The following is a 15484-nucleotide window of genomic DNA, read 5'->3' on the forward strand; positions in this document are numbered from 1 at the left end:
AGTCAACTGAGCGGGGAATGGAGACCACAGACAGCAGCAAGGAAGTCCCTGACTCTATTTCAGGTTGAGGCAAACCACTTGGAAGCCTCCTCATCTTGGGATTTGTTTTAGGAAAAAACAAACCTCCATAGTAACCTCGTCTATCTAGGTTTCCCATTTTATCCAGAAATTACATGATTAGATTTACTAAGTAATTCTCAATGCTATCAAAACAACATATTCTTGAGCCAGAGAGATGTAGGTTAGCTGGAATAGAAAAGGTTCTAATTACCAAGTCTGACAACCTGAGTGGGTCCCCAGTACCCACATGGTAGGAGGAGAGAACCAACCTCCACGAGCTGTCCTCTGACCTCACACACATGCTGTGGCACAATAACTAATATAATATTTTTTAAAAAGTTAAACCAACAAGCTTCTGTATTTTAGTATTTTATTCAAAATTTGTTTTAAATACCTGTAAAACATTCTTCAATCCATTATTTTAACCTTATAAATTCAACTTGAAGTAGCTGAAAAAACAAACAAAAAAACTAGGTAATGGGACTGACTATAACTGAGCAGGGAAACAAAGTCCCACCATCACCAAGACAAACAAATCTAACTTCTCAGGCATGTATATTTATTTTCCTTTCGGTAATCATTTTTGGAAAAATTACACTTTCAAAGAACCAGCTCTTACAAATAGATACTCTTTGCAAAACTAAAACCCAGTGTCTAAGTTCTGAAAACTCACAAACTAGTTGAAAGCATGTGGTGGTGTCAGCTGGCAGGTCAAGCTCAAGCCGGCTTCACAGCACAGATGAGCTCTGACTGACTCGGTAGGCGAACCCCAAACCTCTGGCTGCTAGTGACTACCAACGCCCCCTCCTCTGTGTTGGCAACTGTCTTATTGCTGAATTATACATACTTCATTTTCTTTGGCAACATTATTGGCTAACACCAAGGGACAATATAAAGGTTTGGGTTGTCAGCATTCCACCACTGTCGCTGTTCTACTGTGACCTCTAAGAGCTGCTGGACTAGGAGAGCCCACCACACCTAACACCATGACAACGGGCCTACCTGCTACAACTAGGGACAAATGGACAGTTATTAAGCGTCACCAGCGAAAAATAACAATGTCAGCTCTAATTCCTCACATCTGTGATGAAGGGAAAAACTAAGTGGATATCCATTTCTGGGAAGCTATTTTGTATAAATTCAAAATGGCCTGAACTTGGCCAAAATTTTGCATGAATTCTCATTATAATACCACCAAAACTTGTATTTAAAAAATACTGACAGCTTACATTGTTAAATTCTTGTTCCACATATTTAGCCTATTTTAAAGGCTTGCCATGATACTGCCAAGAAACTTAAAACAGGAAGCTCACTTCAGAAGTTCCACTACATTTTTTTCTCCATATGCACAATCACCCACTTAAGAGGCTTCCATCCACTAAAAATATATCACTCCAAGTTCAAAGTGAATTAAAGTAGGTGTGGCAGAAAGTGCAACCGGAAGCATGTTCACATAACAATAAAGCAAACATCAGGAATAAGCACATATGCAAACACTGTATGCAAATGCTTATGAATGTAAGAAATGTTCCTGTGGACAAACTTATATACAGCTGTATATATACGACTTCAAACTAGTACAACTAGAAACATCTACAAAAGCCACAATAAAGTCAAATGGACACTCAGAACAGTCTCACCAATTGGTCTCCTTAGAGATCAGAGTGCAGTTGCTTAAGAAATGCTCTCTTCCTGATCAATCATCTCTGTTTTAACTGAAAATACATCTGCCAGCATGTGTTTGGGAATCTCTGAACCCCGGACTTTAAGGGCGTAACAAGCGTTCTCCACTTTGGCCAGACTCTGCTTCAAGGTGTACAGCTTCTTAGAAACCTCATAGGGCCCAGTGTTGCCAATGAAAGAAAACCCATCGTAAACCTGGCGTAAAAACTGGCTCACTTCAAAGGGGGTGTCAATGTCCCCATTCCCCACGCTGTTAATACACATCCGCATCAATTCTCCAGTTAAGTCGGCCACTCCCAGCAGATAATCAACAGGTGTGATTTTCAGTCTCCAGGTAACAAGCTGCTTATCTTGTCCATCAGAGGAGGGCTGGTAAAAGACAAAAAAGAAAGCCACACACAAACACTGTGATCAAGTGAATATATCAGGCATCACAACCACAAAGTATGAAATCAATAGCAAGTCAGGCACACTGATCTTCTCTATGTGTTAACTATATGGCAGGAGCACATGGAATCCAACCATGTACTGGGTAAGGAGCTGAGCAGGAGCTTGGATGTATCAGAATGATCAAATACCACCACGGTAAAACCAACTGTGTCCAACTGCACTTGACAAGCACAGTAGACACATGCTAACAAGGCCAACTTGATGTCACTGTGTGACGATTCCCAGCAAACAGCAATTATGATCCCCTCCTTCAGACCTGCTTCCCTTGTCTTCATCTGGCTTCTTCTTCCCCATTCTGCACTGCCCATCAGTCTGCAACTGTACCCAGTTCCTGCCAGTGCCTCCATCTCCTACTACTCATGTCCAGCAAATCAGAATCTTGAATCAGTGCTGAGATCTCCATGTCAGCCCTACACTAAGCAGCCAAGTACAAGTGAGTAGAAACAGTAATCACATCTACAAACTGTAGAGTCTGAACTACTGCAAGTTACTCACCAATCCTTTTAGTTATTCTTCAGTAGTTCTCTTTATTAGTTTATGTGTATGGGTGTTTTGCCTTCATGCATGTCTGTGTACCAGGTTCATGCCTGGAGCCTTCAGAGGCCAGAAGAAGGCATCAGATCCCCCTGGAACTGGAGTTACAGATGGTTGTGAGCCTCCATGTGGGTGCTGGGAATTGAACCAAGTCCTTTGAAAACCCAGCCTGCTCCATCTTTCCAGGCCCATCCTCAAACATAGCATGGTTCTTTCCTATACACACCTTTTCTGTGCAGCCTCTTCATATACTATTCCAAGTTGCTGGTGCTCTCTTCTGTGCCCTATTCAATCCCCAAACTCTTCAGGTTCAGTAAACAATGGAGCCTAACTTGGCAGACCCAGTCATCCACCAATCACCTCACTGTCTCTCAATTACCTTTCTTACTACCAAAACATCCTTATCTATATTATAGCCACATCCACCTTCACCTTCTGTCCTCCAGTCTCAAATGACACTTTCTCTCTCCTCTTATGTGAACTTAACTTCCAGATGACCTTGACTCATCTCCTCCCACCTCTTCCAGGACTTTGCTTCATAAGATACTGCCTCTTAGAAAGTTTTTTCATCTCTCTAAACCTCAACTTCCCTCCTGTGTAAACAGGATTAGTTACCTACCTCAGAAGTCTTTTATGGATTAAATAAGACAATATTCAGTAAATTCTTGGCATAATGTGCAACCCAAGAAAACACTCCATAAATGTTAGCTGCTATCATCACCACCACCATCATGTGCGTCTCTCTCTGTGAGTTTCTTTCTAGAAGTGATACCTAAATTGTAACCAATGTATATATATGGAATGCAGCTAAGTGAAGCTGTAAGTTCATTCTGGGCAGGGGGCCTGCAAAGGCATACAGGAAAGAACCGTGTTGTATTTGAGGAACTAAGGAAGTACTCCTTTTAAATGAAGTTCAAGAGCAGTAGAGATTGAGACTAGGGACACAAACGAACAGGACACCGCACTGAGGAACTGGGACTTTATCCAGGTTGTGAAGTCTGTGATCTCCTGGTCATTTATTCAGGTCCTGCTGCATGAGATGACAAATGATTATGGTTCTCTCTACTTTTCTGCATGTCTGAAATGTCATGGTAATTTTTTTTAAATGATTTTGACAATATCCTCACAAGCCAAGTTAAAAGGAAAATTTCTATCTTTATAAAATTCTCAGAATGTCCAGCACCAAGAAACTAGTACTAAAGGGAAAGTTATTTGTGAAGGCAGGCTCACCTTGTGTGAGAAGTGTATCTGGGTCATAATCTCAAAAGCCCCGAAAGAGCACCCATGTTCAACCTGTCTTTTCCCCCACTGTCTCTCTCCAGTAAAAGTAGAAAGGAGACTACTCGCATGAGGCAGAACAGTAAGTCCCACTTCTCACTGCATTCCATCCTGACCAGGTGAATGAATCAAAGCCATAAATGCCTCTTGCTTCTCAGAGGCAGTCTCCTCCTTAACAAAGACAAGTACAAACTCAAAAGTTGAGAAAACACATGGATTCATTAGAGTAAGTTTTCTGTCATGCCAAGTCAAGCTTATTTTGCATTCTAATATTTTATTTCATATTCAAGAAATCTTGACTTCTAACAGTTTCTTTGTTTACCTATCCTGATTCTGAGTGGTATTTTTAAAAATTAATAAAAGGGGAAAAAAGGAATGGAAAAATACTGTTTATCTTAATGTATCTGACAGGAGAGATCAAAAGGCCCATTTGGTTGCCTGAATATTGTATGTTCAAATCCCAAAGGGGAAAGAAGTACTTTTTAAAAGTTAAAATGAAGAAGTTTTTCTTTTCTGAATTCAGAAGAGCTAGGCAATGTCTATAGGTATATGGTAGTTTGAGTAAGCAGTAAAAGGCCCTCACCGTGTGACAACTATTTTATAACAATGAACGACTGTTAAGTATAAACACTGCTTAGTTAAAAACCTTTGTAAGTTAAACTCTTTCAAAAAGCCCTTTGAGGTAGGTGCACACACCAGGGGTCCCCGCACATACCCCTCACAAAGGACTTTGAGAGCACAGCCTGGATTCTAAATACCCTGCTGCATGTGCTGAGTTTCTGATTCCCTGAAGCCATGTCACCAGTGGAGACACTTAGATAGCGCTTCCCTGGTGAGACCTAGCAAACCAGGCTTCAGGAAGCCAATCACTATGCTGCTGTATAAATTATGTAATAATATAATAAAAGTGAAACATGATTTTAAATTCTCACAGTCTTGCTTTCTTTCCCACTGTCTTCTGTTGTAAATGTCAACTGCTTGTTAATCTCTTCCACACTGATTAATGAACGAGTTTTGATGAAGTGTTGAAAAGAGACAGCCTCCACATATTCCTGCAGTCCTGAAAAACCAACAAAGAAGGTTACTACGAACAAGCACTAAATTACAAGTGTGTCACCATAAAAACTAGAAGCTGCTCATCACCTAGCATGATAAAAGTGTGGTGGATGCCCATGCAGACGATCAGCTGAGGCAGGGCATACAACCACTCCTGGGCCTCAGTACCAAGGCTCAAGGTTGTCACCAACCCCTGTCTATAGCAGCTGGGCTGGTGATTTGGGGCACATGTCCTGATCACTAATTTGTGCCTTGTACATAACAAGCATAAAATAACTAAATGTGGAATTTAAGGTTTGTGCTATCTCACAAAGAGAGTTCAAGGACACCTGGCCCCAGACACTGAGAAGCACTCTGGGTCATATGTAAGTAAAAGGATGTTTAAACAAGTTATGTTTCAACTTGATGAAAAGGACATCCGTTATTTTCAGTGTATAATCCCCAAGGTGAAAATTTTCAGCCCACTGCCATGCTCCAAACAATGCCTTCCCCTGTGCTTCTACCTTGGAGGAAATCCAAAAGGAATTATTTACAGAATCTACTTCCAGTAAGAGAGAACTTTGGAGGTTGCTTTTATGTAATTTGTTCTTTTTTATTTCATTCCCCTATTAGAACATACACAGGGAAACCCAGTTAAAGGCTTCCGATTACTTTTATTTATTCTCATTGTACTTAAGCTACACACATTCAATCTTATTCAACAGCAAACCTAGCCTGAGGGTGAACACGTGAAAGAGCGCAACCCGCTTTGCAGGATTTTAATGCTTTTCTTAGAGAATTGTTTATCAGAGGTATAGGCCCCAGAGGAATGGGGTTTATGCTCACACAAAGATTTGTAGGCAGATGTGAATAGCAGCAACCCTCACAAGAGCCAAAAGTAGAAAAACTCCAATGTGCCTCAACTGATAGAGAGACAAGATGTGGTCTATCCATTTATGATTATTCCATAACAAGAAAGTACTAGTGTATGCTACCGACAGATTGAACCCTGAAGCCATTAAGCTACATGTTGATTATACAATCCTATTTGTGTGAGAAGTGCAGAAGAGAAAACTCCAAAGAGACAGTAAATTAGTATTTGCTTGAACGATTGGGTCAAAGCAAGCTCTATTGCTAGTAGCTGCTGTCTGTTCCATAAGGCAGAGATTGAGTTGGTACAGCATGTTCAAAACTGAGTAAGAAGTATCATCCTTATCAACACAATGCTACAGAGTCCAGACTAAATTGTCAACTTTCTGAAACAGGATTTTCTCACACAGGTGGACAGCACACACTCATCTAGAAAACAAGTCTACTTGTGTTTCTGTAACCCACAAAATGCTTAAAGAGATTCTTCGACGGTTTGTAGTATGCTGTGGAATAATTCTTCTGTACACTGTGAAGATGTGTTGCGCTCATTGTTTATAAAAAGCTGACTGGCCAATAGAAAGGCAGGATTTTTGGGGCAGAGAGAATGCTGGGAAGAAGAGGGGGCGGAGTCAGGGAGGCATGTTGTGAGCCACGAGGAAGAAGCAACAACAGCAAGTTCATAGATGAGGTAAATGAGCCTTAGGGCAGCACATAGATGAATAGAAATGGGTTAATTTAGGTTGTAAGATCTGGCTGAGACAAGTCTAAGCTATCAGCCAAGCATTTATAATTAATAATGAGTCTCTGTGTGGTTATTTGAGAGCCTGTGGTCCTGACAAAAAACTCCGCCTACAATAGTAATTACTACCGAAGTTTATAGTATGGAATACAGACTTACTAAATTGTGATTAAATGTTCCCCAAAGTATTTACTGATTCATCTCCCATTTAAGCACAATTTTAAATTATAGCTACTTCACTCCCAGGTTGAGGCTGACTTCAGGGACTGTTAGTCCTGTACTGGGTTTTATCTGATGCCAAAGTCAGTAGGTTAAACTGAGTCTGCAAGGAAAGAGACCAATGATGACCTTCATCAAAACTCCTGTGAAGCCTCAGTTTCCTTACTCATAAGTGGTAAAAATAATTTAGGAGACCACAAAAGCAAAAGCTAAGACTACAATGAAGAATGACTTTATATATCTCTAGCATGTGAGACTCAACCAGAAGGATGGACACCTTGAGCCCCAGGCAGTGTAGACATTATCTGTTTTTAAAACCAAAAATCTCTAACTGACCACAAACACTATTCTAAGCCATCATTCACATTCTTGAATAAAATAATTAAAACATTATTTAGAGAGCTAAACATTTCATTTTACACATGTAAACACCTCAACCCATAATAATTATTAGTGATAGAGACTAAACTAAAACAATACCAAAAAAAAAAAAAGTGTCCCGCCAGGTGTTGGTAGCGCACGACTTTAATCCCAGCACTCGGGAGGCAGAACCAGGCGGATCTCTGTGAGTTCGAGGCCAGCCTGGTCTACAGAGCGAGATCCAGGACAGGCAACCTAAAAGAGAGAGAAAGAGAGAGAGAGAGAGAGAGAGAGAGAGAGAGAGAGAGAGAGAGATATGCAGGGCATCCCTGACCTGTTAATTTCTCAACAACAACAAAAAAGAAGTCATAAAAAATTTTTAAGCTGCTTATTTCAAGCAACTAATTGCATGTTGACTTGTTCAACCATTTCTTTGGACAGTTCAGTCTACTTGTACCCAAGGTGTACTGCTGAACCATGAGGCTACTGTCTGTGCTCACATAGCCCTCTTGGGGAAACATTTTGTCTGCCTTCAGCACTGCGCTTAATAAGCACAGAATTCCTTTAGTTCAATGCCAGAGCTATTTTATCTTCAAGTCAAAAGAATGGACTTTTGGAATAACACCAAAATAAGTCCTCACCAATTAGAGCAGCAGGCTATTCATAAGCATCACATTGCCAACACTATAAATACATTTATTTTCTTAAATATAATTCAAGCAACTTTTTAAGTCACAGATAAGAGTTTCTTTTGACTGCTTCATCCTGAACTTAAGAATAAATATCACTGCTTCTTCAGTTCAAAAAACTGGAAAAGCATTTTAAAGCTAGGAAGGTAATGCATGCTAATTATGCCAACACTTGAGAGGTAGAGGCAGAAGGATAAGAATTCAAAGTCAACCTTAGTTATCTAGGGACTTTATCTATAAGACTGTCAAAGATTCATTTTAATGACTTCCTATGGAACCAGTGAGATGGCTCAGTGGGTAAGAGCACATGCCACCAAGCCTGATGACCTGAGTTCAATCACTGAGACCAATATGGTGGAAGGAGAGAACCAATTCCCACAAGTTGTTCTCTTACCTCCTCACATGGGCCATCGCATATGTGCGTGCACACACACAGGTGTTCCTTTAAGTTAGTAATACCACTTCATGGAGTGTCAATGAAAATACACATAATCCACATAGCACTCTTTATTAACATGTAGACTGACCTGTGGTGACAGCTCGATGGAATTGGTGCATATCTTCTCCTGAGAGCTCTTGGGCTACCTGTAATATTTTCTGTCTGACACCATCCAGTTTCATTTCTGATTCAGTCAGTATCTCCTCCATATCAGGAGCACTATAAAGACATCAGAAACCTTGAAAACATCAGCCTTCTGACCAAAACTATAAGAAAAACCTTATTCATTTAAAAAAAAAAAAAAAATCAACCTCTGTAGCTGGCTGCTTCCACCTAAAACAACTCAAAAAAAAAAAAAAAAAAAAAAAAGCCACACCAAAAAAACCCCTGAAACAATAGATCATGCAAAACAATGGTTTCCGACACTGTACTCAGGCAACATGAACATTGAACAGGACAACAATCAGGGAAGTGAAGACACACCCAATGTCCATCTCAAGGCTTGGAAGAGTTTCCAAGTGACAATGTAGGAAGGAAAACCTAGGGAGAGCTAAAGTCAGCCTGAGTTGAAAAGTTGAAAGTTTAAGGAGGTCAAGAGAGCTAAATGCTCAGGGCAGAGAGCAAGGAGAAAGCTGCAAAACTGACGGTACTTTAGAGCTCTGCACTACACAAAGGACTTCCTCATGTCTCTGCCTGAGTTCAGGTCACTACAGGCAAGTACTAAAACTGTGGCTTGGTACCCAAGGCCACAAAAGAAACCACCCAAAGTAAGCAGGCAGAACAATTCCCATAGGCTACATGCAGCCAAAAAAGCTGACATCAGCAGCACACCACTACAGACATATTAAAGAAGTTCTTCAGGCAAAAGGGAAAATTATTCCAGATGGAAATCTAAATCCGTGTGCTAAGGAATAAATGACATTAGAAATGGTAACTGCAGGGATAAATATACAATCTGTTCCTTGTTTCCTAAATCACGCAGTTTAAAGTAAAAACAATGTGTCCTGGGGATAAAATACAGAGGTAACAGGAACTACCACAATGCACAGAAAGCTAGGCTAATGGAGAAAGGAAGACTACTCTACTGTGGAGGACCAGCCCCCACACTTATTTATCCCAGGAACTCTTGAGGAATGAGGGATAAGCAAGTTAGTTAGAAGTAGGGGGGAGAGAAACAGAGAGAAAACACAGGATAGACTCGGGTGGACCAGGATCCTTATCCACCGGCCCAGAACTTTATTTCAAAGGTCTATTTATAACAATGCCAAGGGGTGGAGCAAAAGACCTCCCCCTTGTTAGTCAGACCCTTACAAACACCTGGTACCCAGGCCTGTGGTCCAAACAACCTCCCATGCAGTCCTGCTGGGGACAGCCACTAGGAAACCTAGTGGGCTCCAACACTCGGCTATATATATATGCTGCTCACCCTGATGTAAAGTGACATGTGAGCAGCCCTTACTTTCCAATGCACTGCAATAACTGACAAGGCACCTCAACACCAGACCTGAATTCACCAAGGTAACTGTCATACAAACCATGCAAAGTAGCTGTGAGTCTGGTATCCACAAATTTCAATTAGCCCAGCTATCTGAGAAAGATGATCCAGACTGTTGAGACACACTGTACACCATTAAGCAACCATGCCCACACATACATACATACATACATACATACATACATACATACATATACACACACACACACACACACACACACACACAAAGAGGAGAGACAGACAGAGACAAAGAGAGAAGCTCCAGAGTTGGAGAGATGATTCAGAAGGTAAAGCACTTGCTATGGAAGCATGAGGACCTGAGTTCAGAACCTTTGCACCCTAATAAAGCCCAACCATGATGTTACACATCTATAATCCCAGTGCTATGGACAGAGGAGACAGACACACAGATGGCTGGAGCTCACTGGCCAGTCTGGGCAAAGTAGCAAGCTCTAGGTTCATTGAAAGGCCCTACCTCAAAAGAAAAAAAGACATAAGAAGATATCAGAAGTCAACATCCGCCCTCCACATGCACTCACAAACACATATACATACAAACACACATAACACTCAATCCAAAGTAAGGCAGAGCCAGTATGGTGGCACACACAACTCTGTGTGTGTGTGGGGGGGGGGGGAGACAAAGAAATCCTGAGTTCAGCTTGGACTACAGAGACTCTGACTCAAAAGACAACAAAAGGGCTGGAAAGGCTGGAAGGCTCAGATGTTAAAGGCTAGCTTCACAACCAAAAGGAAAAAAGACCAAAACCAAAACCAAAACTAAAAAAAAAAGAAAAGAAAAAGAAAATCAATAACTATCCATACCATTAAATATAAATGATCTAATAAGCACCTCCACTAATTGACATAAATTTCCAGAATTGATTTTTAAAATTCAAGAAAAATAAAAAATCCAATTTAAAAGTAGATATAGTTTTGTTTTTGTTTTTGTTTCTTTAAGCTAGGTGTGGTGATAATATGTCTCTAATCACAGCACTTAGGAGGTGGACGAAAGGTCATAAGATCCTGTCTCCAAACAAACCAACATCGATGGAGCCGACGGCCAGGAATGCAATGGTGGTTAAATAAGTCAGGACAGCAGAAGTGGAGAACTTGCCTAGTACATGCCAGGTCCTGGCAAGGTCAATCCCCATGCCACCAAAAATCAAACAAAGTTAAAGTTAGGGGAATAGAATGCTTCAAAATATTCTGAACAGTAAAAAAAACGAATGAATGACTTCTTCCCTAAACAAATATATCTACCCCTGCAGAGGCACCCAGAATTCATCCTGGGGAGCTGGAGCTGGACACACAAGCTAAAGCAGACCAGACACTTGCGCCCCACATGGGATGGAGAAACAAAGGAAGGAGAGGAGAGAGAGAAGATGATGAAAGGCCTCCGCTGTGCTCTAAGACATTCCTGAATCTTGAGATCAATCTGACCCATTGCCTGCTCTGAGCAGGCCAGTGTCACCTGGTTTTACTTCCAGCCCAGACACCAGAGAACCTCCCTAGAAAAACAAGAGAGTCGGCCTGGAGAAAGAAAACACAAAGCAAACAATGCCACAGGGCTCAAAGAGAAACTGTCAAAGAACGAAGCAGCCAACAGTACTGCATGCTGTGAAAATACAAAACCAGATGCACTGGATTCTATACTAGGAAGGTACAAGAACCAGACAAGACAACAATAAGCTGAAAACAGAATTGGAAATTAATCCTATTTTCACATCTAATACTAAATTTTACAACAACTGAGACTTTAATGTAATAAACTCCAAAAGATAATCCAAATTTTAATGTATTTTCCTCAGATTATCCTTATACACATAATATATATGAATATATGTAAATGAATGATCCAAACAGAGTACGAAATCCTTAGGTAGGCTAAAAGAAAGGATTTTCTCTCCTATTTTTAAAATGTTGCTTTTGGTCTTGGCAAGATGGCTCAGCAGTTAACTATTACAGAGGACCAGAGCTCACTTCCCAGCACCCAGTGGAGTGGCTCACAACTCGAGGAATCTGACACCCTTGTGAAAACACCCACAGACATACACAAACTCATTTAAAAGCCAAACTAAAATATTTTAAAAATTATTTTATGTGTATGGGTGTTTTGCCAGCATGCATGTCTGTGTGCCATCTGTGTGCCCAGTGACCATGGAGACTAGAAAAGGGCATCAGATGCCCTAGAACTAGAGCTGCAGATGGTTGTGAGCCACTGTGTAAGTGCTGGGAATTGAGCAGTCAGAACTCTTAACCACTGAGATATAGCTCCAGCCCCAAATATTAATTTTTAAAACGTAGATGCTTATATTATCTGATATTACTTAAAACGCAAAATATATTCTAACATCCATTACCTGTTGAGATATAAAATATATAAATACAATGCATCAGGAACAGAATTAAATTTTAAATAACGAATTTCAAAGATGTCTACCCACCTTGTAACCCTGTGGAGAAGGAAGATTGTCCTCTTACTTTCAACAGTTATATCCCGACTTAGCTTCACCAGCCTCTCATATTTGTCATGCCTCGCATCCAGCTCCTGCTGAAATGCTAGAACACATTATAATAACCATAAGCATGCACATTCTTATCCAACACTAGTCAAAAGACAGAAAGAACACATACCACAATGTGGATGTAGCCACGCTGTATCATCTGCCTCCATGGAAGACCCAACAACAAAACAGTAGTCACAACACTAATTCTCAAAGAAACGGAGCACCACCCCCTATGCAACAGTGCACAAAACCACAGAATTCAAAACCCCTGGAGGCTTCTAGAAAAACCTGTAAACTGTTTTAAAGTGACCCTGGTATACGAATGAATACAACAAACCACCTTACTATCATCTTCAAAATAACAAACACTACCAGTGTTTAGTCTCCTAATATTAACAGCAGCACTACAGGGCTGGGATATAGTTCAGTTGGTAGGTTAATGCCCAGCATGTACTAGCTCTGGGTTCAATCCTCAGCACTGCATAAAAACAATCCCCAGCCAGGTGGTGGTGGTGGTGGTGGTGGTGGTGGTGGTGGTGGTGGTGGTGGTGGTGGAGGAGGAGCACACCTTTAATCCCAGCACTTGGGAGGCAGAGGCAGATGGATCTCTGTGAGTTTGAGGTCAGCCTGGGCTACAGTGAGTTCCAGAAAGGAGCAAAGCTAAACCCTGCCTCAAAAAAAAAAGGGGGGGTAGGGCATGGTGGCATAGGCCTTCACAATCCCCAACACTCAGGAGATGGGGGCTGGGGGATCAGGAGTTCAAGGTCATCCTCAAGAGACCAGTCTGGGCTAACTAGACCCTATCTCAATAACAATAATGATGATGATGATGTCTGGATTTTGTCTAATATTATAAATGCTGTCAGCCTGATATTATAAATGCAAAGTTAGATGAAACATTGCTCCTAGCCTCACAGGGACACAAGTATAAATAACAAGTAATTAAGTAAAATATAATAATGATATAATAAATACATAGGGTTTAGGGGGAAAAAACCATCTCACGAGTGGGTGAATGGAAACTGAATGGATGTAGTATTCATCACCAAGGAACCACTTGAGCTGGGTCTTGAAGAGAACGTGATCCATTGGAACGGTAATGAAAGCACTAAGTCAGAAGCAAATCCACGCCCAAAGAACCATGAGCCCATAAAAGAAGAAACAGGAAAACAGCAAATATGCTGGAAACGCGAAGCTTGTTTTCATTCAGTACTCAGTAATATCAGTATGTCCTCTTCTCAATTACACCTGGTTTCCTACACTTGGGAAGATTACTGTAACTACTGTTTGCTTTTTAAATTGTCCACAAATTAGTTGAGACCGTTCTCTTTACAAGGTACAAACAATTCCCTTCCTCCTAAATATGAAGCAGTTTTTAATTTGCTTTGCTTTTAACAAATGCAATGTGGAAAATACATCTGTATCCCTAAGTCCTTGACTATTATGTTCTAAGAAGATATTAACTTTAGTAAACAGGTAAACAGTTTCACATTAAATGTTATTTTATATGGAAATATGCCACATTCTTAACTATCCTGTGTGTGACATCATCTTCTCACGTACCACTTACTAGCATATGTATTTATATTTAGTGTGTTTTAGGTCAGTTAACTAGACTGGCACATAGACAAAAAATTTGAGGTAGCACTTTGCACAGAATAGGAACTATTAGTAAATCTTGTATCACATGTACACAGGTATTCACAATCCCCTTTCTTAGTCTATTAACTTGGTCATGTTGATCCTGATAGCTGAACCTTTGGAAAACAGATGTTCAGGGCAGACCTAGCATCAACACAAACCATTCAAAAAAAAACTAAGCTTTACATCTGCATGGCCTTTTTTTTTTTTTTTTCCTGAGACAAGGTCTCACTATGTAGCCTTGTATAGCCTGGATGCCCTAAATTGTTGAGTGCACATTACGGCCACATGATCGTCACGGCTCTAATTCTCCTTATGGAAACTTACATTTAAAGGCCAACATCACCGGGGAAGACGAACTGACATCCTTCCCTTCTCTCCTTTGGTTATGTGGGAAGTTGTCATGCTTCCTCTTCCTGAACCCTCCTGGTCCTTATGTAGAAAAGAAGAGATGATGAGCTGGAGCGCCCTTCCAACGTCGCGTCTGCACAGCCCAGGTGACCCCCTTCCTCCCGCGGCACCCCTAGGGCCTGGCCTACGGGGCCGCCTCCCCAGCCACACCGGAGTCCCTAAACACGACCCGGACGTGCACCTGCCCGGGGGTCGGATAAAAGCGCGGCTCCGAGACTCAGGGAACAGGGCTGCCACCGAGGTGGGTCGGCAGGGGAACACCCGGGGCAGGCCTGCGGCGCGGTGGCAGCGGAGCCCGGCGCACAAGGCCCAGCCCCTCCCCTCCACGGCCTGGCCCCGCACCTTCTTTGCCGCTCATGACCGCGGGGCCTTGGCTCGCACACGCAGGGACCGCAGCCGCCGGGCCAGCTCAGCGAACGAACAGGCCGCGTCGCACTCCGAGGAGCGCTGGAAGAGCCCGTGGGTCAACAGCGCAGAGGGCTCTCGTCGCCGTAGGCCGCCGCCGGAAGCGGAGCCTTCCCGCAGCCGCCGCCACCGAGCTGCCTTAGCCGCGGAGCTCCCTCAGCCACGCACACTTCCGGCCCGTGCCCCCAGAGCCGCGGCGTGTGCGCTGCTTCGGTCGCGTACATTTCCGGCCCCAGGGCCCGCGCGCTCCCTCGGCCGCACATACTTCCGGTCTGTGTCCCGGCTTCTCCGTAGACACGCGTACCCGGCGCGCACCCTCAGCCGCGCATACTTCCGGTGTGCCAGGCCTTGACCGCGAACCCTTGAGCGCCCACCTGCGCTGTCTAGGCTGGGCGCGGGCCGAGGCTGCGGCTCGGCAGTCAGGCGAGCCTCGGGGCTCAGAGGAGGCTACGGTGGGCCTCACCTCAGGCCTCTTGAGTAGCCTCCTGCATCCACGCGGTGTGCTGGGTTCGTGGCGCAGTGGGTGCGTGGATGTCTGGAGGTGTTGGCCTTTGCCTCAGTTTCCCCCTCTGTCGAATGACGGTGGTGATCGTAATGAGGTTCGAAGAGCAGCAGCTTTGGAATAGATGGAGAGTTTGGTCACGTGGTTAAGTCGTGAGGCTGTTG

At 42.6% G+C, this 15484-nt stretch overlaps 1 protein-coding gene across 1 annotated transcript; it reads right to left on the reverse strand.

The window, feature by feature from the left end:
• Nucleotides 1–413: 413 nt before the first annotated feature.
• On the reverse strand, nt 414–15042 carry Tsnax (translin associated factor X). Its single transcript, XM_059263804.1, has 6 exons — nt 14756–15042; nt 14330–14434; nt 12299–12413; nt 8445–8575; nt 4938–5065; nt 414–2112 (listed from the first exon to the last, which is right to left on the reverse strand). Exons 1-6 carry the CDS (start codon nt 14769–14771, stop codon nt 1735–1737), a joined length of 873 nt encoding a protein of 290 aa, XP_059119787.1. The 5' UTR covers nt 14772–15042; the 3' UTR covers nt 414–1734.
• Nucleotides 15043–15484: the final 442 nt, after the last annotated feature.

Source organism: Peromyscus eremicus, chromosome 5 (assembly GCF_949786415.1).
Source record: "Peromyscus eremicus chromosome 5, PerEre_H2_v1, whole genome shotgun sequence".
NCBI classification, from domain to species: Eukaryota; Metazoa; Chordata; class Mammalia; order Rodentia; family Cricetidae; genus Peromyscus; species Peromyscus eremicus.

Bases quoted from the DNA above. Each gene is read 5' to 3' on its own strand.
- Tsnax (XM_059263804.1), bottom strand. The intron at 8,576-12,298 runs GTGGGTAGACAT...ATGTCTTTATAG, and splicing joins CTTCTCCACAGGGTTACAAG to TGCTCCTGATATGGAGGAGA. The intron at 2,113-4,937 runs GTGAGAATTTAA...GTCTTTTACCAG, and splicing joins GTGGGAAAGAAAGCAAGACT to CCCTCCTCTGATGGACAAGA.